General features: G+C 35.8%; 1 protein-coding gene across 1 annotated transcript in view; it reads left to right on the top strand.

Annotated features, from left to right (window-relative positions):
• LRIG3 (leucine rich repeats and immunoglobulin like domains 3) overlaps nucleotides 1–20,462 on the top strand; it is a 43,625-nt gene that overhangs the window by 5,380 nt on the left and 17,783 nt on the right. The window contains exons 2-6 of the mRNA XM_072340837.1: nucleotides 2,061–2,132; nucleotides 2,364–2,438; nucleotides 16,503–16,637; nucleotides 17,304–17,447; nucleotides 20,046–20,189. Coding sequence (XP_072196938.1) covers nucleotides 2,061–2,132; nucleotides 2,364–2,438; nucleotides 16,503–16,637; nucleotides 17,304–17,447; nucleotides 20,046–20,189 — 570 coding nt within the window. The remainder of the gene's footprint in view (nucleotides 1–2,060; nucleotides 2,133–2,363; nucleotides 2,439–16,502; nucleotides 16,638–17,303; nucleotides 17,448–20,045; nucleotides 20,190–20,462) is intronic.

Raw genomic sequence — 20,462 nt, 5'->3', positions numbered from 1 at the left:
CCCACCTTTTTTTGTGCTGCAAAAAATGCCTGCCACACCTGCAGTTCTTTCATACAGGTTCATACAGTGCACCAGTTTGGGAAACCCAGCAGCAGCACCCCAGAACTCTCGGCCTGACTGTTGCTGTTTGTAATGCACGTGTATGCCTGGGATTATTTTTAGCAATTTATTTTTTTTTATATCTTTATTTTTTAAGTCAGTCTGGTTCAGAAACATCAAAACAAAGGTGAGGATCGTCTTTCTTTTTCTAACTTGGGAAGTGAGTTACGTGAGTCTGTCAGTTATGATATTTTTTTGGCAGTGATGAGCAAGAGTCTGCATGCCATGTTTGTAACAATCTGCACCAGCAGAGGTGAACTACTGCTGCTTTCATGCCACCCACCTTTAGGTCTCCATTTGTTAAGTAGGTGTCAGTGTGTGTCAGTGAGCACAGGTTTGTCTGCATGGAGAAATTCATTGACACCTTTGCTTTGTATGTGTTTCTGTATCAGATGCCATTTTGTCAGGCTGCCCATCTGCTGCCATCACAGTAACAAAATGTAACTGAATATTGGTGGGAAGGTTCAACCTCTGCTACTATACTGGCAGCATCTGCTTTTGATGCTGTGGGTGAAAAATAGGAGGCATTACTTTTGGAACAGCCCTTGTGTCATGGTCAGGGATGTTGTTGAGTGTTTAAGATCCAGTGCTCAATTAGCATGGGAAAAAAGTGTTAAGTGAGAGAAATGTCTATGCCCCTTAGCCAGATGCTGAAGCTGCTTGCTGCTGAAGTGCACCGATGCAATTCTTTGTGGGCCTGCATTGCAAACTCAGTTACGTAAGATTAAGAGTTCCTTAAAAACAGTGGAGCTTGTGTTATAAACTAACTGTTATAATGTACAGCAAGCACTTTGCAGACAGCTGTATCACTGCAGATAAGATAGTAACAAAGAGTAGGAACTTGCAGGTTGTGGTGGGTGGATGACTAAAATGGGGGAGGCCTTCAACACAGCTATCTCTGGTAATGAGGCCAGCTGGAAATGCTTGGGCTAATCTCTACAGGTTTGAGTTTCTGTAATCAGTTTCTCTGCCTTCTATTGTGCAGTTGTTCTCTTATTTCCATTATGTTTTCAGTATTTGTGAGACCACAGAAAATTGTTTCTTAGGATTGTATTTCTTGATGATTTCCAGTGGTCAGGAGGATGTACAGTGAAGATGCAGAGTATCTGTAGGGAAATTAATTTCTTGGCAATGGTCAAGAAAGTGTGTTGCATTCTTAGTATCCTAGCAAGCACCCTTGTCTGCAAAAGCACCCTTGTCTGCAAAAAAAAAGGTTTGCTGTAAACTGCATCAAATTATATTTTGGAATCTTCAGTGCAGAGCAGTAGAAGCTGAGTGCTAGAGCTACTTCAGGTGCATTTAAATGCAATATTAATGTGAATAATACACAAACTTCTTAAAATTCAAAGTAGATTTATGCCTTCTTGTGTATATTTTCTTCTGATACTACTTAAGGACTATGCTAGATTTGCTTCTGCAGGCCCTGTATTATGTGAAAATAGAATTGAGATTGATATACAGTCCTCGCTGTGTAGCTAGGATTTGTGAGCTGCTTTAAAGAAGCAAGCAGGAAGAGTAGAATGGTACAGATGCGGTAATCGATTCAAGATTGAGGTGGCAATGAACCTTGGTTTATGAATTTTCCTAGTAGTCAACCACATGCTTTAGCCAATTCTTTCCCTGGGAAGGGAGGGAGGATGATGTACATAAGTTACCATGTTGAATTGTTTGTCATCAGTCTTAAACACTTGAAGATATACGCACGCACAAAACCCCAAATGAACAATTATTTTAAATTGTTCAGGAAATTATTTGACACTGTCAAAGAATGTGATCAAGGCATTTGCATTTATTTGTACCTTGTACATTTAAGTGAGTTTGCATTCTAATTTTACTAACATTAAACAAATAATTTTGCGTACTTGGAAACAAATGGTAACATATTCCTAATTGTGATTGTCTCGATTTACTCAACAGTCTATGGCAAAACTGACTGGTTGTTTATTTTTGTAACCTCACAGGGATCTCAGTCACAACAAATTATCTTCAATCAAGGCCAATTTCTTGGATCACCTTCATAGTCTTCGGGAAGTGTAAGTTCATTTGTCTTAATTAAAAAATAAAAAAGAGGTGGTTTGTATAGGCTAATTGTACTGCAGAGATATCAGTACCCAGGGAAAACTGGTTGGCAAAAATGTTTGTTATTCTGAAATCTTGCATGAAACTGGAATTAATTTCAAATTTTGACGCTGCTCAGGAATTTAGGAAATCCTATGGATGTACTTCTGACTTACTTCAACACTGACTTTATTTTATATTAATAGGAAGTTGAACAACAATGAACTGGAGATCATTCCAAATCTGGGACCAGTCTCTGCAAATATAACTCTTCTGTCTTTGTAAGTAGATCCTATTCTTGTCCCTAGTTAGTGGAACTAACTCTGCAGGGTTAGTAGAAATAGGTGCATTACAGAGATTAAAGTAAAATAATTGGAAATAGAGCAGTTTGTGGTTAGGAAGTTGATTATGTCATGTTATTTAGCAGGTTGTTTAAAATGTGTGTAATTAAGCTTAATCCTTATAGTTTTTATACTTCTCTCAGATACAAAGACTGTATTAGAATTAATTTATGTTGTGGTAGTGCTGAGAAGCCTCAGCTCTCTTGTCCTAGGCACTGAACAAACATTAGTAAATGCTCTGAAGTCTGCATTGTACAAGTTTGTATAACAAGAGTTATATTCTACTGTTATACATCTTGGCTGAAATCCCAATTGCATTAAATCATGACAGAATTCCATTAATTTCAGTGGGCAATGTGGGGAAATCCCCTTGACGTGCAGCTTCAGGACAATTATCTATGTTAAAAGATGTTGTGCCAGTCTCTTTAGAGTGTATTTTCAAGGCCACTTCTGTGTGTAGCATAAAACTGTGGTTGTAGTTGTGACACACAGTTAAGTCCTTGTTAATTATTTTGTCTAGAATAGGTTATTGGGTTACTTCATGTGGCATCAGTAATATGGGTGTAAAATTGTAAAAGGCATATAGGACCCCAAACCAAAACTCTTGATTTTAGAGGAAATCTAAAATCTGTTTAATTTGTTCTTCTCCCTCTTCACTACATGGTATTGTCTCTCTAAGATGCCGAAAAAGAAATCTTGCTATTCTACTCTAAAGGGGGAGTGAAAAAGGACGTTTTGATATGTGGGACTTGGGTTTTATCAGTGGGAATCTAAAGTGTTTAAACCTAGTAATATGTAGCCCTCTGGCCAAATCCTACTCTTGAATACAAATTGCAAGTTACCTTTCATGAAGAAGCCTGAAGGGTTAAAACAATACCATAAACTTCAGAAAGCTGTTCAGTTAATTAAATTGATCACTGTTCAATTGCTTACATCTGGTGATTTATAGGGGTTTGTTTTTACTCTAGTCCCAGGTCAGCTAAGTCAGCTGGTGCAGCCGCTGTGTCTGGACTGTTCTGTTTGAATAAGAACTAAGTGACATTTGATACTGATGTGGTTTCTTACAAATCAGGATCAGAAAAGAACGAAAGAAAAAGCAGATGGTGTCTGACTAATAACTATTTAATTTAAGCATGTCATCTATTACTATTTTGTGGTAGAGTTGACACAACTTTTACACTAGCATAGCATTCTGTAGTTTAAGCATCTCATTGATTTAAATAATGTATTTCTTTAATTATAAAAAAAAAAAAAAAAGTTAAGGTTCCCTTTGCCACAAAGTTGTAAGTATTAACGTAATAAAAATACATGATATCCTCCTGCCTTACCCATGGTGAATACAAAACTGAGAGTTTGTACTTAGATCTGTAGTCCTTCTCCTGGAAGTGCAGCTAGTTTAGATGAACGTAAAATCATCTTTCTTCAACTTTGCAAAGATTTTTGTTCTCCTTTGAAAGAATCAAAATTGTTCAATACTGAATTGGTCGTTCCGTATCCTGAAGTCACTAGCTTGGTTCATCCATCCATGTGGTCAACATGGGAAAACTTTTTGGTAGATCTGTTCTCTGTACTTTATTTTATACTGGTACTTACAAAATACAGGAAGGAAAAAAAAAATACATTTTTTTTGGATGTTATATTAGCAGTGAAGTTTAAGTTGGTCTGGTTTAGTGCTAGCTTGTTCTCTTTTTAATTTCAATCACTTCTGTATGATGTTGTGTGATTATTGAATGTAGGTATGCTTCAGTTGAGGTTTAATATCGATTGTATGTCCACTGTAAGGATTCATTCAGATTAACGTGCTAGAACTAATTCCCTAAGTAATTTATGATCAGTATGTAATCGTTAATAAGTAAATTTTTTCTCATCAGAATGTATGTAGACAGAACAGATAATTAGAGTGGTATTGCACTGTATCAAAAATAAAACATCTTGTTCCTTTTGCTAATGTTTCTCTTTCAAACGCCTTACAGATTAGAAATTATTTACATAGAAAAATGTTCAATCTAATTTTTACAACAGGAGATATAAATAAATATAATTTATTTATAAATAAAAATATATGTAATAAACTAATATAATAGATATGCACATATCTTGATCTGATGGGTTATTTTAGAAGTGAAAAGATATGTTCACTAATAGAAGAGGTTGAATCAGACTGTGTTAATATATATCCAAGTCATGCAAAGAAAACACATATGGAACAATTATAATTTTTCAAACCACTTTTAAAAAAATAATTGTTCTTTATATATACTTCTGATGTCTTTATGCAGTCTTCAACTTCCATAACGAAAAGAGGCTGTGGAACCCTTCCAAAACAAACTACTGGTTCCTTGTTGAGTCTTTGTTCTGACTTTGAAATAAAAGCAGAAAGGAGGTTGCTAGTCTTGGGGAACTTGATTTGATTGCATTCCTTACACATCTGTTAATTGCTGTCAGTTGAAAAGCCAGTTGTTTTTTTCCAAGGAGTCTTCAAGGAATGCTGTGGAATGGCCTCCCTTTGGGGCAAAATCTTCATGGGAGAAAAAAAAGTTTTTAACCAATAAAGTGGAAAAATTCTTCCAAGTAATCATCAGCTGATTAGTGGAGACTTAGAATTTTACCTCTTTTGTGAGAATTTTCTTTTCTTGCAAAGGAAATTACACTGATTATATGTCTACAGTGGATAAATGATACTGTAGGTATCTCTATACAGCACTGTTTGTCTAAATCTTTTGAGCAGTATAAACAAGCATGGGTGGATTGTCATGTTAGTGTAGTTTCTATTTCTGGATCTACCTCATTTATAACTATCTAATGGATATTTAGCTTAGATATTTTCATAGTGCTGAATTACATATGGTAAAACATACCTGGAGCAATAGATGTTCCTGGTCTTGTGGTTGAAGTCCATCAGTAATGTTAATCAGTGGTGCCAACAACTTGTTTTTCCTGGATACGAGCAGGGAGTTGAACACAAGGAGAAGGAAGGGTATCAAATAGACCGCCCCTTCCCCACCAGCACCCTGGAAACTTACATTCATGGGAAGGAATTCAGACTCAAATGTAGGTATACTCATTACATGACTGGAGATGCAACTAACACTTCATTCATGTGATGAATATGTATTTTGTCTCATGTCTAGCAAATGTACTTGCACATGCCTGTTTTATAGAGATGTTTCTTGGAAAGGTCTGATAATATCTTTCAGCATGTTTGATCATTTAATTGACAGTTCAGATCTCCATTCTCCCTAGACACCCAGCCATTTTCACTGGCTTCTGGGAGAGAGGGCAGAAAGTAGTTTATGAAGGTATAAAGAAAAAAGTTCAGCCATCTGCCAGAGATTTCCAGCTCTCCAATTGGACTAATAGCTGTAGTCAGCTGGCCAGGCCACCCATGTGCAAGAGAAAACAAGATTTTTTGAGGAATACCATATTTGATAACTGGTAACTTAAAACTGCATAGTGTGTGGATCCACAGTAACATAGTTCTTCTTGTCTATTCCTGGACCAGAAACATTCCAAATCTCCTAATTTGCATTTCTGAAGTACTTTTAAAAGACAGTTAAATTGATGTAGAAATTCCTTTAAATGGTTGTACTAATTTTGTATTAAAAAATGCTGCATTTATGGCACAAAAAAAAGTGTTTTTTTAAATTTTATTTTTTATTTTTATTTTTTTTATTATTTCTGGATTGATGGATCACTTTTGTCAAGTAGAGAAATGGACACTAATGAACATTTCTTCGAAGAGAAGCAGAAGATTCTGAATTGCTTCCAATTCTAATGATATTAAAGAATATCTGAGATGTGCCAGTCCTGTTCCATTGATCCTGAAAGCCAACTAGAATCTGATATTGATACATGAGAATAAAAACCTTGTCACTTAGGTTTATCATCACTGTAAAGTTTTGCATCTGGTTTGAATTCGGGCTCCTTAAACTCATACTCTAAATTGTGGATGTGAGTTTTGAGTTAAGGTGTCCATTGTATGTGCTTATGTAAAGGCAGTATGCAACTATACATCGAGTACATAATGCTTTGGTGGTTGCAAGCTATTAACGTTCAAAAACCTTACCAGAACTTTTCCACAGTGCGTTACAATTCTCTGGAAAAAGAACAAACAAACATAGAAATATAGAAAACCAATCAACAAACCAAACAAAATAAAATATCTGAGTTTACTACAGTAGACATGACGACTTCTTCCACGACTCTAGAGCTTTTGGTTCCGCTTTTGGGAAGATGTACATAACTGACATGACTTAAGTAACTGTTTTCTGCAAGTATGACTTTTATCTTTTAATCATTAATGCTGATAATACAGATAAGACTTAAGTCCTGATTTCACACAAGGCTGAAACTTTATCAAGTGTTGTCATTTTTTGTGTGCATGCGCAAATGTGACGTGATAGGAAAGTGTGGATGTAGCATGTGTTGTTAGGGTGCACTGAATGCTCAAGAAATTACTTGGGTTAATTAAAAATTACTCTGAATGTAACCTGCTTTAATTACAAATAATTAGAAACCTCTCAGTACAGTCAGTGACAAAGGACATTTAAAGATATTTGGGGGAAAGCTGTGCTACTGAAGATGAAGAAATGGATTGAAACTGAGCAATATAAGTGCATCGGTCTTATAAAAATCCCTTATGGTCTTTAACTGTCATTTGCCTACACATTCTACTTTACAAGTCCTCAAAAAATAATAACTGGTTTGTGTAATTGATGCTTTGTATGGAAAAAAGACGTAGTGATTTACAAATTCTGCAGCGTTGCTTAAGATTTAGTTTAAGCATATATGGTATAAGTAATAAACCCATGGTCTTTTATTTGTGGAATTAACACACAAACACACACATACACTGGACACCATCCAAACACAGACAAACACACACATACACTGGACACCATCCAAACACAGACAAACATATACATGCTGGACACCATCCAAACACACACATGCACATATGCCACCATCCAAAATTGCCAGTGTGCTGTATTTCTGTGTTCTTCAGTGCTTTGGAAAATGGAAGGCTGGAGTCAGTGACTTTAGAGGGATGGTGCAACTCTTGAGTATCTAGCCTCCATAACTAAATTTTATTGCTTTTATAAAAATAAAAGTACTAGAATTAATATTAAAAACAAAAACAGAAAAGCCCACCATGTTTCTTATTGCCCACATCTGGCAAATGTTGTGTAATAATCATCTCATTGGTAGGGACTAGAAAAGCCACACGTGCCAAAGTTTCTACTGTGTATAGTTAATGTCTAACATTAGGCTAACTTTGAATGATGGAGTGCTTTAAATAGTTAGGGATTTTACTTCTTGTTAAATAAAAATGATCTGTTTAAAAAACTTGATACATGTGGAACAGGTGATTTAGATAGAAGTATTCCAGTAGCTTACATTCTAAAAACTACTTGTTTTAATCAAGAAGACAAATATTCAGTTTTAGTAAAGCCAGAGTAGAAAATACAATATTCATTTTTCAAATGTTACATTAATATATTGCTTGTATAATGTTTTTTGTTTCGTTTTGTTTTTAAGAATGTGGTCTCTTTTCACGAGAGCACTTTTAACCCTTTAGGGCAGTTGAAGCAAGGAGGTTTGGTTTTGGGTTCTGCAGTAATGAACAACGTTGGCCAGTGTGGGGGAAATTTTCTGTAGTGTTCACACTGGTCTGTTAAGCGCTGGGCTGAAACCACAGATCAGTCTTCTGAAGGCTTTCAACAACATTCAGTTTGTAGTGTCTTTATATCGGTATATTCCAAGTCAAAATGCATTGGCTTTGAAGACACGTGCAGTCCTGTGTCCTGAATGCTTAAAAAAGTTAATGAACAAAAAATTGCTAATAGAAATACTGCTCAGGATGTGCCATGGGTCAGAAGTACTGGGAAGCTGCCAGTCTTAGTTGAGTGTGGGGATCATTTAATAAGTAAAATAGTTCCAATTTTAAATGTAGCTTTCTGATCAGCTATTTGAAAATGATTCTGACTAGTCAGTTTTTAATTTTAGGCCTTTGGTGTTCAACGAACACTTCTGAAAAACAAAGGCGAAAGTGCTACTTGAAAAACTGAAAAAGTGCAAAGTCATCTTCTTCAAAGAGAAAATAAATCAACAAGGTTATTTAAGCCATGAACAATAATTTAAAATTAAAATTTCAGAGCTTGCTTATTCAGCATGGTAGACATTAAACTTGTGTATCTTCTGCAGTGGGTCAGATCAGTAACAAGTATAACCAGCCCTTCAGAGAACGCACTATGTTTTGCACCTGAAAAAGCTTTACAGGCATTCGACTTTTTTTCTTTTCTGGGGTGGTGAGGGGAGAGGGGGAGGGATGTTGATTGGTTGGACTTTTTGTTCTTTTCAGTTACTGGACTAGTCTAGTTTTAGCGGTATGTCTTTCTGTTTTAGCTTCTTCCTTCTGCTTCGCTTAATTGTTTATTAATAATGATTTCAGTCCTGAAAATTTCAATAAATTGCCTTCTGTGGACAGCACGTTTTGCTCCAGTTATAGTGTGGTTGTTTCTTGAAATTGGTAAAGCCGTCAGAGTAGAGACAGAGCTTAGTCCATTATGATACAGACCTCTAATAATGGAGCTTATGATATTTGCAGTGTCAGGATCTTTACTTCATGCAGTTTCTAGGATGAATGGGATTAGTTTGTGCTACATAACTAAGATAAGTAGTATGAAAAGGTTTTTCTATATTGCTCTTAATAGTTGATGAACTACCTCCTTAAGTTGAAAGTGGCTTCTCATAGATTTTGAGGGGCAACAATTGAGCATCCACATACACTCGTGGATTTTCATTGTTATTAATTAATTGTGTGCTATCTCATCCTGACTGATTAATCAACATAAAGCATAAATACCTATATAACTTTATGCACAAATGTAGCTATTGAAGAAAAGTAGTGCATTATTTAGAAGTGATCTTATTTTAATATTGTGTGCACATTTCTGTTCAAAATAAGGAAATGTATATATAAATATGGCTTGAGATAAGCGGCGCTGTAGATCATGCTTCAAGTGGTTATCTTGAGAAGTAAAATGTGATTAGTTGAAGTGAACATGCAAAATATCTTATACATCTGCTCAATTGCCAATGTAGAAGTAGAGCAATTATTTGCATAGTTTGGTTGTACCTCAACTAGAACCACTTCTGCAAAGTGCTTTTGGTAAATACATGTTTTTTTCATAATCGTTATTTGCAAGATTATTTGGAATAGAGGTAGGGATGATAAATCTGTCTTCTTGCAGTAGATTGGGAATGGCAGCTGTGTTTAGAATCCAGAAGAAAGCTGTCTTGGGTTTGTATTTATTAAGCTATAGTCATAAGAAAGAAGTTTAGACACAACTCTTGAAAATGAAAGCTTATATTCAGTAGGAGTGGATGCCTTTCCCTTCTGCGCTTGCCAGAGAAAAGTGGTATTGTGTGTTTATAAAGCCAGCATACTAAACTGTAGTCTGGTTCCCAATATTAAGAAAATTTTGGTCAAATATTTTACATCCTTGTCATCTCTTCAGTTACCGCTTTATTATGGGAAGGATTAAGATTTGAATGCTGCCTGGAAGAGTTTGTTTTGAAGAAGGATTGAAAGAAAGGGCAGAGGAATGCCAGACTGACCTTCAGGCATAAGGCAACTTGGAGAAAGTCCCAAAAATGAGAGTGGTGGTAAACCATGTGTGACTTGGGCTGAAGTTGTGAGCAAAAACTAGAGCAGAAAACTTACTGGAATTAGTTTCTGCAGTCTTTGACATTTGGTGTGGAGACTAAGAGGAAGTAAATGAAAGAATTTGAAAAGGAACCTGTCTTAGTCAGACTTGCAGACATGGAAACTAGATTTTTATGACAGCAATTTAGATTGAGTGTTGGGAAAGGGTAGAAATATCTGGAAACCCAGAGTTTGCTGTAGCAGAAATATAGAGTCTAGATAAATACTTTTGCAAAGAGAATGGAAATTAATGCAAATGCAAAAAACTATTTGCAGTGGGGGGTGGGAAAAAAAAAAAAGGCATGATTTTCTGATCAACAGTATTAAAGATGAATTGAAAAGAATAATTATGGTTCAGAAAAACAGAGAATACTATTCCCATGTGACAAAGTAGAAGAATGGTAGGCTAATTCACTACGAGAGAGATGTGGTGTTTTGTGAGACAGACAGCACAGGGAACAAGAGAAGCTGGAATGATGTTAAAATGCCAGGCATCATAAGGATTGAATTTTGAGCATCGAGCTGTGGTAGATAGTTATTGAGGGGAGCAGTATTATGTGGTGACTCAGCATCTTGAATTAAGTATCACAGTATCGTGCGAGTTGGAAGGGACCTTAGAGATCACCGAGTCCAACTCCCGGGATTCGAGCCTTCTGTGTAGCAGAGCGGCACTTCTACCACTGGAGCCACAGGGGGGATTTGAACCCGAGCCTCCGGTGCTGCAAGAGGCACTTCTACCACTGAGTCAGCGGGGCACACAAGTACAAGTGGACAGGGAGAAGATCCCTCAACTTGTTGCAGACAGTTGAGGTTAAGAGCAAGTTTAGAAGTGTGTACAGTTTGAAGCACCTAGGCTTCAGTCTGCACCCTCCAAGCATTGGCTCTGTTTTAAACAAATCTAAAAAAAAACCAAACAAACAAAAACGACCAAACATATTTTAATTTATAAGTTCATAAATCAGATTAAAAATGAGATTTATAAAATTGGAGGGTTTTATGCCATGACTACAGTCATTTAAGATTTTAGCATTAAGTGACAGTCATGGAGTGCACCAGGTCTGCAGTGGGTTATTATTTCTGTGATTCTGTGATTTCAGCTTCTGCTGAAATAGCTGTATTTTCATTGTTTATAGTTACCTTCATTAAAGTGGCAGACTTATGTGTTCAGTTGACCATCACATGCTAAGTATGAATATTTTGGAAAGGTCAAAAAGTGGAGTGGAAAACAGACTCCGGAGTGTAAAAAAAAAAAAAAACAGTTTGGAAGGAAAAAATTAGTTATTTATATTGGTATTATGGCTGCAATCAGGAAATAATTGCTTTGAAAGTATTAAATGCTTGGAGGTTTGGATTTGCTGTCTACTTTCTAATTATTAAATGATCTCTGAATCTTAGAGTAACTTCATTCTATGTGTTTTTCTCCTCCTCTGTACAATTTGTTTTAGGAAATGGTAAACCTTTGTCCAAGTTTTAGAGAAAGAATCAGTAGGGCCTAGACTTGATAAGTTTTGGTTTTATACTTTAAGACTATGTACCACAAAAATCACAAAAAACGTCTGACCTGAAAAAACAGTGATGGACAAGAATTGTGGTATGAAAGAGACCTTCAAAAGAAGGAACAGGTACTGGTTTCAAGGGATGACTGTAGCCTCTGTGTGAAATGGACAGCAGACTTTTGTAGACTTACCAGTAGGACTACCAAGTAAGCCTGGCTCTATATCTGTCATCATCATCTCAGAAATATTTCAAGTGAAACCTTTCTTCCTTCATTTCTACTTGTTGCAAAGATTCCAGGAACTGGAAGAACTTAATTCATTGGTTTTATTTGGTTCTGAGTGTGTAGTCCAATTAGTATTAGGGAGTTCTTAAAAGAGGAGTGTTAAGCTTGACATCACAATTACAGAATTTTAAGTGATGTAACTGTTCATTAAAGTGTCACTAATTTTACTTGTCAACTGTGTAGTAATCAGAGAAAAAAAAGATCTTTTTTTTTCTCTCTTTCTTATTATAGAAATTACTGAGACTATTTCTTGTAGTATATAGTAATTAAGTTCTCATTCTAAAAAGCCATAAAACAGGAGTCTTCCATCACTTGCTAACTATTACAGTCTCAGTCTTCTATCCTTACTATCAATTATTTTCTTTCTTTCTGCTAAAATTTTCTACCCCTCAGTGTCTCCACGATTGTTTCACAAGATAGCTCCAAAAGTCTGGAGGAGTTTGAGAAAAATGTGCAAGTAGCAAATGTAACTGGAGTCGTATGACACCAAGGGGTGAGTGGAAGGAAGAACAGGTTAAAGCTACAACAAAGATTGGAGACTGTGCCATAGTGTAATATAATGGAGATGACCGTGTGTGTACTTGGATGGACATGGACGATCACATCTACTTGGTCTGTGCTGACATGGCTGCCTCCAAGCCAGTTCTAATCTTAAAGGTGTGTACTAGAAGATGGTCAACTAAGCATTTGTGAACCCCAGCATCCCAGTGTCATGGCTTCAGCATTGCTCAGAAAGATGTATCTAGCCATAGCAAAATGCCTTTTTCTCCTTATATATCTTCTTAATATTTAGCAAGTGACCAATAGACTTCACCATGATTAATTTGCTTGTTCCTAATGCAAATTTGATATATTCTGCCTTTAAGGGATTAGGTGAGGAACAAGAGATAGTCCAGAATCACAAAGGTGTTAAAGCAAAGTTGTATACAATTTTGGAAAACAGACAACTCTCCAAAGTTGTCTTTTTGGACAATTGTTTTTTCTCACTTTGTTCCATCTGCAGACTGAGACACATGTTCCTTGTTAGGATTATGATACAGGATTAGAAGACAAAGAGTCTCTCATAATACAGCAGATCCAGATCTACTTAGAGGGAAGTTACGCTTGAGAGGGGAAGTGCAAGAATATATATATATTTTTTTTTGTAGTGGGGTTTTCTTAGAAATAAGTGCTTCAGATCTTGAGATGCAATTTCTGTATTATAAGATCAGGGCAATGAAGTTTCATTTTTAAGCTTATGTAGATACTTCTTTGAGATATAAGATGCTGCATATTGGCAATCTTTATTAAGAGATATATAATCCTATTACCTCACATCTTAAAAACAGATCTCCCAGTACATAAGAACTGTGTCTAAGTAGTGTTAACTAGGTCCTTAACAAAATGGATGTGGCAATTGCTATCCTGCTTTGTATTTCCCTAGAGGCAAGGAAAGTACAAGCCAATATGTCAGATATGTTGTAGCTGTTGTTTATATTGAATGAATCTTGAGATCATGATTGATGGGGTTGTTATAAATGTTTTGACCTACTGGTGTGTCTAAAGCCATGAATTCAGAAAGGAGAAGCCAGTGTTTCTCATACCCCAGTGAAAAACTAATATTCTGTCTTAAGGTGCTATTCACTCAGGCTTATGTGAAAATAATTAAATCAATTTATGTGCACACTATTTTGGAGGGGTTGGTTGTTTTTTTTCTCTTTATGACCTGAAAATCAGGGTGTAGATAGTTGAATAGCAAGATACGTAGTCAAATTAAAGTGGATATTTTGGTGGGTTTGACTGTGTTCCTGAGTGGTCTTTTTTCTTCGTGTGCACCAGGAACAGTTGCATGTTCTTAGACATGAAGAAATTGTGATCTATTTCCCATTGGCATATTTCTGTGAGAACGTGATGCACTGGTTGACTTGTTGTAAATGCAATCCCTGCTTGTTTTAATTTTCCCTTCCGGATCTGCAAAATGAAACTGGTGCAGCATGTGGAACTTCTTTTGTCTGAACACAGTGGTTACAGCAACTGAACATTTTTTTCAGTGAACAAACTCATATCATTGTGCCAAGTTAGAGGATATTCTTTGGATCTGTTGTAACAATTAGACAAGCTTGCATTTTCAGTCATATCTTTTTGAGTAGTTTTGATACTTATTTGGCACTTACAAGGAAGCAGATATGATATTTATTTGAATTTCGCTAAGGATATTATGAAGAAAAAGTTAAATTGAAAGTAGAATTTCACTTTAACTGAAGTTGAACTTTAAAACTTGGAGATTTGTTCAGTGCTGGGTAATTATGGCATTTGATTTTTTTTTTTTTTTATTTTATTTTATTTTTTTTTTTTAAGAGAAAACTGGATTAGGAGGCTGGAACAGTAAGGAGTGAAGCATTTAGGCATTTTGCATTTGAGTGGCTTCCACAAATATAGATAGGCAAGAAGGCATGGTGGGGGCTCATTTGATTTTCATTGTGAGATGAAGTAGGACTTTGATGTAGACCTCTGTTTAGGTGAAGGAATGGTGAAAATGAAAGAAGTTACTTTCTCCCTATGACATGACCTTATAATCTCTGAAAAAGAACAATCACTGAAACAAATAAGCTGATTTTTTTTTTTTTTAATTTGTATTTTTTTATTGTAATCTGCCCTACATCAAATAATTTGCCAGTTAGCTTAAGGGCTAATATGAAGGCTGCAAAAGACTTTTATTCAGTTCCATTAGGTCCAACTCAACTTTGTCATACAGAGGCTATTATCCTGCCAGTTGTGAGGAATTTCTGTTTTATGAAGCAATATTGACACAAAGAGAGCACTGTGTAAGCTGCGTCTGTAAGTGAACACTTTCACACTGCAATTTAGGAGGCGTGCAGTTCAGGAAATTGCTGGCTTCTGCTGGAGCACACTTTTACTGCAAGGAAAATTTTATTCGTCACTCAAGTAATTGGCAGTTTTAAACCTTGTTAGTAATTACCTTATAAACAAACTAATGCATAAAGGCAACTTTGTGACCTGTTATCTAATGCACAGTCTCATTTGGACAGTGGAACTGACACGTCATGGTATTTGTTGTTGTTATATTTTTAATTAAAGTAATTTGTTTCCATTTATTATAAAAACGTACTGTTAAGAGGTTGTTTGTTGTTGTTGTTTCTATATAATGTAGTGTAGTTCTACCAGACAGCCTGCAAAATGAAACATGATACAAGAGCAGCACTGGAGGAGTTGCAAGATCACTTATCCATTCCCATATGTGGTCAGAAGGCCCATTAATCTAACCTATGGTTCAATTTTTGAGTCAGGATTCTTTTGTCTTTAGTAGTAATCCCTCCCTTGCTTACGTGAGGGTTGCCCATGCCATCCTAAGTGTGTGGTTTAATATTTGATCCAGAGCAACTATTTCTAATAAAGGCAAACACTTTCCAGAATAAACACTTTTGTTGAGAGTTTAACCTGAAATTGCCTTTGCCTTCAATCTCTGGAAGCTGAAGAGAGGACCCAAATTTTCATCATTCATCTTTCTAGGAACAAAATGTACCACAGCCAGAACTGACTTGAACTTTAGAACGTAACAAGGATCATTTTGGGTTGCATTCACTTAATTAATCATGTACTTTTTCCCCCTGTGTACCGTTAGCCCCAACAAATAAATCTATTCACTTTGCTGATGTACGTGTGTGATTATAGAACTGGGACAAAAACTGTGGTAGTTGCTTAGCGTGAACATGAAATACTATTGCTAGAAAAAGTACATTTAATTGGAAGTGAAAGTAGAGATGTTTCTTAGAGTAGACTAGGATATCCATGTCTTCAAATAGTTATAAATTTTTTATTGTGGAATTGAATGCGACGCTTAGCTGAAATCTGACCAAAAAAGAAGACCAGACCCTCTGTGAGGAGTTATGAGAAGCACAAATTTTATTCTTTGCTAACACAGTCGAAAAATTTGCTGGACAAAAATACTAGATCTAATTGTAGTATTAAAGAACATTTTTTCTGCGGGGAGTGCACTGTCATCAATCTCACATAGCTCTGTCTTTATGGAAATTCAGCTTGAATTTCATGCTGTTGGAGTTCTCAGAAAAACGAAGCAGAATGTCTGAGTACTGTTGAGTTAGTTTGACTAAAATAAAAAGCAACTGTGACCTGATTTAATTGCAATATTGTGACATACTATATTCAATGCAAATAACATATCTACATTTCAGAGATTAATGAACTTAGGGGTTTGTGTTTCATTTTAACATTTTAAAAGCAATGAAATGCTTTTGGATTATAATACTTCTTCCTCCTCCCCTTCCACCTCCCCATTTGCTGGGAAAATGTTTCAAGAAATCAAGAAATGCCGATGACTGCATTTGCTCAGAACATTTTAGTTTGTAATTCAAGAAAACTAGAAATTAATGCTTTGCCTATAGAACAAGCAGGGAAATTAAGTACTAATTTTGGCAGTGGTTCCTAGTTAACAAGTGTTTGCTCTGAAAATGACTTTTTTTTTTTTTTTTTTTTAATTTCTATCCTTAAATTTCAGGACCAGTAATAAGATTTCCAGCATCTTATCTGAACATTTGAAACCATTTCAGAGTTTAGAAACTTTGGATTTGAGCAACAACAACATATCCGAGCTAAAAATGTCATCATTTCCTTCTTTACAGCTCAAGTATCTGTAAGTAAAACCGAGCATTACATTTTCTTTTCTTTTTTTATTTTTTAAGTTTACTTTCAAAAAAACTTGATGGCAAACTTAGGCTGGCAACTGTATGTTGAAGCATGAAATATATTTTAATCAGACGGTCACTAAATGTTCCTACTTTTACCCACTGATCTTAATCTAAGTTGCCAACTTGAATATAGCAGTTGCTGCAGTGAACTGTTTTAATTTGTAGTGAAGGACATTAACTTGAGATGAAATGAATAGATGTGCCTCCCTTGAGAGAAAAATTATGTAGTAAAATGAATTTAAGTTGTGGGTGCCAGTCTAGTCTTGAGTTGCATGAAGTTCTGTGGACTTCATTGAATTTACCCCAATATTTTTTATAGTAGTACTGCAAAGACAGAGCTATATTGTGAAGAAAGTAATGGAGCTGCAACATACTATATTTTGGCAACATGCTGTCTTCTGCCAATAATATGCTCTTGCAGAACAGAGAAAAATTTTGGTGGCAAAATACTATTTGACTGTAGACTGAGTTGTCAAGAGCTTTGATTAATGCGATTAATGAAATTTCATTTATCACAGTATAAGCAGTCTGAGAGCGCTATGTTTCACTACTTGGTATTAAAATTTTATTAAATAACTGTAAATTTAACCTTCTAGACATTGTTTCAACAGGTACATTAACAGTAACCGAATAACCTCCATGGAGCCTGGTACATTTGACAATTTGTCTACCACACTTCAAGTATTGAAACTGAACAGGAACAGAATTTCAGCAATCCCTCAAAAGATGTTTAAACTTTCCCATCTGCAGCACCTGTAAGTGCAACCTACAATTGACTAATTGTTTTCAGGTTTTCCAAGCACTGGTAGTGCTTGAACTTTAGCCTTTAATTAAAGCAGATGCAGAGTGAGACAGGCACAGAAAACATTACTGCAACCCTTACCAACTGCAGCTTTACACTGAACAAAACCAGTCTTATATATTGGTGAGATATGAATAGTCTTTGTGTTTAAATTTGTCTGCTTATTAATAGGGGGAAAAAATGGTTAATAGCAAATAGCAGTATTTATGTAAAATAAGCATTGGAAAAATTAAGAAATGAAGTGGACTTATCACTCACTACATCAGTCTCTTTGTATGTTTATAGAAGTACAGAATCATGAATCATTTAGAATCACTGAATCACTTAGGTTGGTAAAGACCTCTAAGATCAGCATATTCAAACGTTATGGTGACATAAAGGAAATTAATTTGCTTTTGAAAGGTATGACAATAAACATTATGCTTGAGTAAGTAGAATTTCATGAGTTTCACTGATATTGTATGGTCTATAACTATTTTACTTAATAAGTAATACATATAGCTACAGGATATGAATGAATATGGGGAAGTATATTCCCAAAAGAGGGGAATCTTTTGGAAAACTTGAAGAGTATGATAAGTTGACAAGAGGGTGGGCTAGGACTTCACTTTGTTAAATCCCAAGTAATCATTTTCCACAGTAAACAGGCAAGATGAACTGTTAGATTATTTTTGAAAGGAAAACAGTGAAATGTTAGGATGCTTGATAGAAATGGGAACTGTGGCTTTGTCTTTCCTGTGCACAAATAGAGGAAATGTTTGAGTTAAACCTCAACAGAAGAGTGTGAGCACAATAACACTATTTGACAGAGAAAATTCTCAGCTACAAAATGCAATTTTTCAACAGTCACCATCCTCAGCTGGGTATTTTCTCCAGCTATGAGCAACCTGCATGCTGTACTCATAAAAATCTTCATGAGCAGGGGTGACCCACCGGTGCCATTATCACTGTGGAGATGCACCACCCACCATCTCCCTGTGCTCATATCCACTGTTTGATCTCCATAAACATTCAGTAAGTGTCCATGAATAGCAATGGGTGCAGTTTTTTTCTGCATGAAGGAATTCAGTAACACACTTTTGCTTCGTAGGCACTTTAATGTCAGATGCCATTTTGTGAGGCTGCCCCTCTGCTGCCATCTATTGCACAGCAACAAAATTGAACTGAATAGTAGTGGGAAGGTTAAGCCTCTACTGCCATGTCATATGTCCGCCTCAAATGTTGTGTGCCAACATTATAAAATAGAAGTCACTGCACTTGGAGCAGCCTTCACGTTATCACTTGAATAATGTATTCCGAGAAGAATGGGGAAGAAATAAAGACTGTTCTTACTGAATGGTCTTTACAACTTATGGATTTTTAAACGTATGGAAGGAAGAGGTGGGGTTTATATTATGTATTTGTTATCAGAATAGAGTTTGCGTCAGGGCAGCTGAGAGGGCAGCTGAAGACTTAGAAGGCTGAGACTGAATAATAATTGCATAATACTATAGCTGTATAGTAATGAGTATGGAGAAATAATTATCTTATTCAGGTTTTTGTTTCTCTGAGCAAATTGACTTTTGGAAGGAGAGGATTCTTCTTGGTTACATGGGATGCAGGCTGATAAATCAAAGATCTTTTTAGAGGGACAAATTATCACTCATTGCCATGAGGACCTTTTTGTAGTACTGTCCAGTATTGTCACTTTATATATCAGTTGTTTTTAATAAATAAACAAATGAAAATACAACTATTAATTTAGCAAACAGTAGCTAGTTTAAAATCGAGTGTTATAAAAACAGTTAACGTTGTTTTCTGTACTTGCATGAGGGTAGATTTCCCTTTTTATGTTACTCAGAAAGCTGCCTGGAGTTCGTACAGATTTTGTAGTTGAAAAGGACCAAAGCCAAGCAAATGTTGTAAAGAGCAGAAAACTGAAAATATGGAGTGCTGCTCTCACTGCAGCTTACCTTCAAGCGCTAGATATACCTTATAATTCCTATTACATTTGAGTCTGAACCTCAGGCCTGCAAAAGGAATGTGCGTGTGTAGTTCCTAAGACAACTTGAGAAAGAGGGAAGAAACTGTGTTAAGTAGTTAGAGAAGACAATGAAAGGGTACATAAGGAATTCCTGATTCCAGATTAAGAGAGGAAGAAATTACTCAGGATATTTGTTCTGGCTAAGTATTACAACTAGAAATTCTAACTTTGCGATCAGTAGTTAATCAGGATGCAAATTAAAAGTGAAAATTAACAACTCTACTTCTGGACACAAGAACTTGGTGTCACTTTTGAGAACAGGATCGATCATGACATTCTAGGTCTAGAAGGATTCTTTAAATCTAACCATCAAGTAAACTTATCAAGTACCAGTATAAGAAAGGCAGAACAGTAATAGCATGGGTGAACATAATGTATTACAGTAAAAGGTTTGAATATTTTTACATCTTGCTTCTGTTATTTAATTTGCAAGGCAGGTATTTAAATAAAGTTTGTTTCCAGAGAGGTAGGAGAAGTTGTTGTTATGCAAGTAAACTTCTGCTGAAACTGTAAAATTTATTGATGCAGGGAATTGAATCGCAACAAAATTAAAAAAATAGATGGGCTTACTTTCCAAGGACTTCCAGCTTTGAAGTCATTAAAACTACAGAGAAACGGGATTACGAGGCTCATGGATGGTGCATTCTGGGGATTAACCAACATGGAAGTTTTGTGAGTACCAACTTTCATAGATTGTGCTATTAATACACTAAGTAGGATTGTACATAATAGAATTGCTTGCTAAATTATAGAAGTGTTTTTGAACTAACCTATTCTGGTGTGGTTTGAAAAATAACTAGTGTTAATCACTACGCATGTAAAGCAGTGCATTCTGAATGCATGCGTAAAACATGGTGTAAACAGATCTAAACATAGACTGCAGCTATCTGGCCAGTATCATGAAGTCAAATGTGGACCTGTGGCAAAGCACATGCATCATTGAGT

Source organism: Excalfactoria chinensis, chromosome 1 (genome assembly GCF_039878825.1).
Source record: "Excalfactoria chinensis isolate bCotChi1 chromosome 1, bCotChi1.hap2, whole genome shotgun sequence".
NCBI lineage: Eukaryota > Metazoa > Chordata > Aves > Galliformes > Phasianidae > Excalfactoria > Excalfactoria chinensis.
Note: the sequence above shows the minus strand (reverse complement) of the source record. Positions and strands in the feature narration are given on the sequence as shown.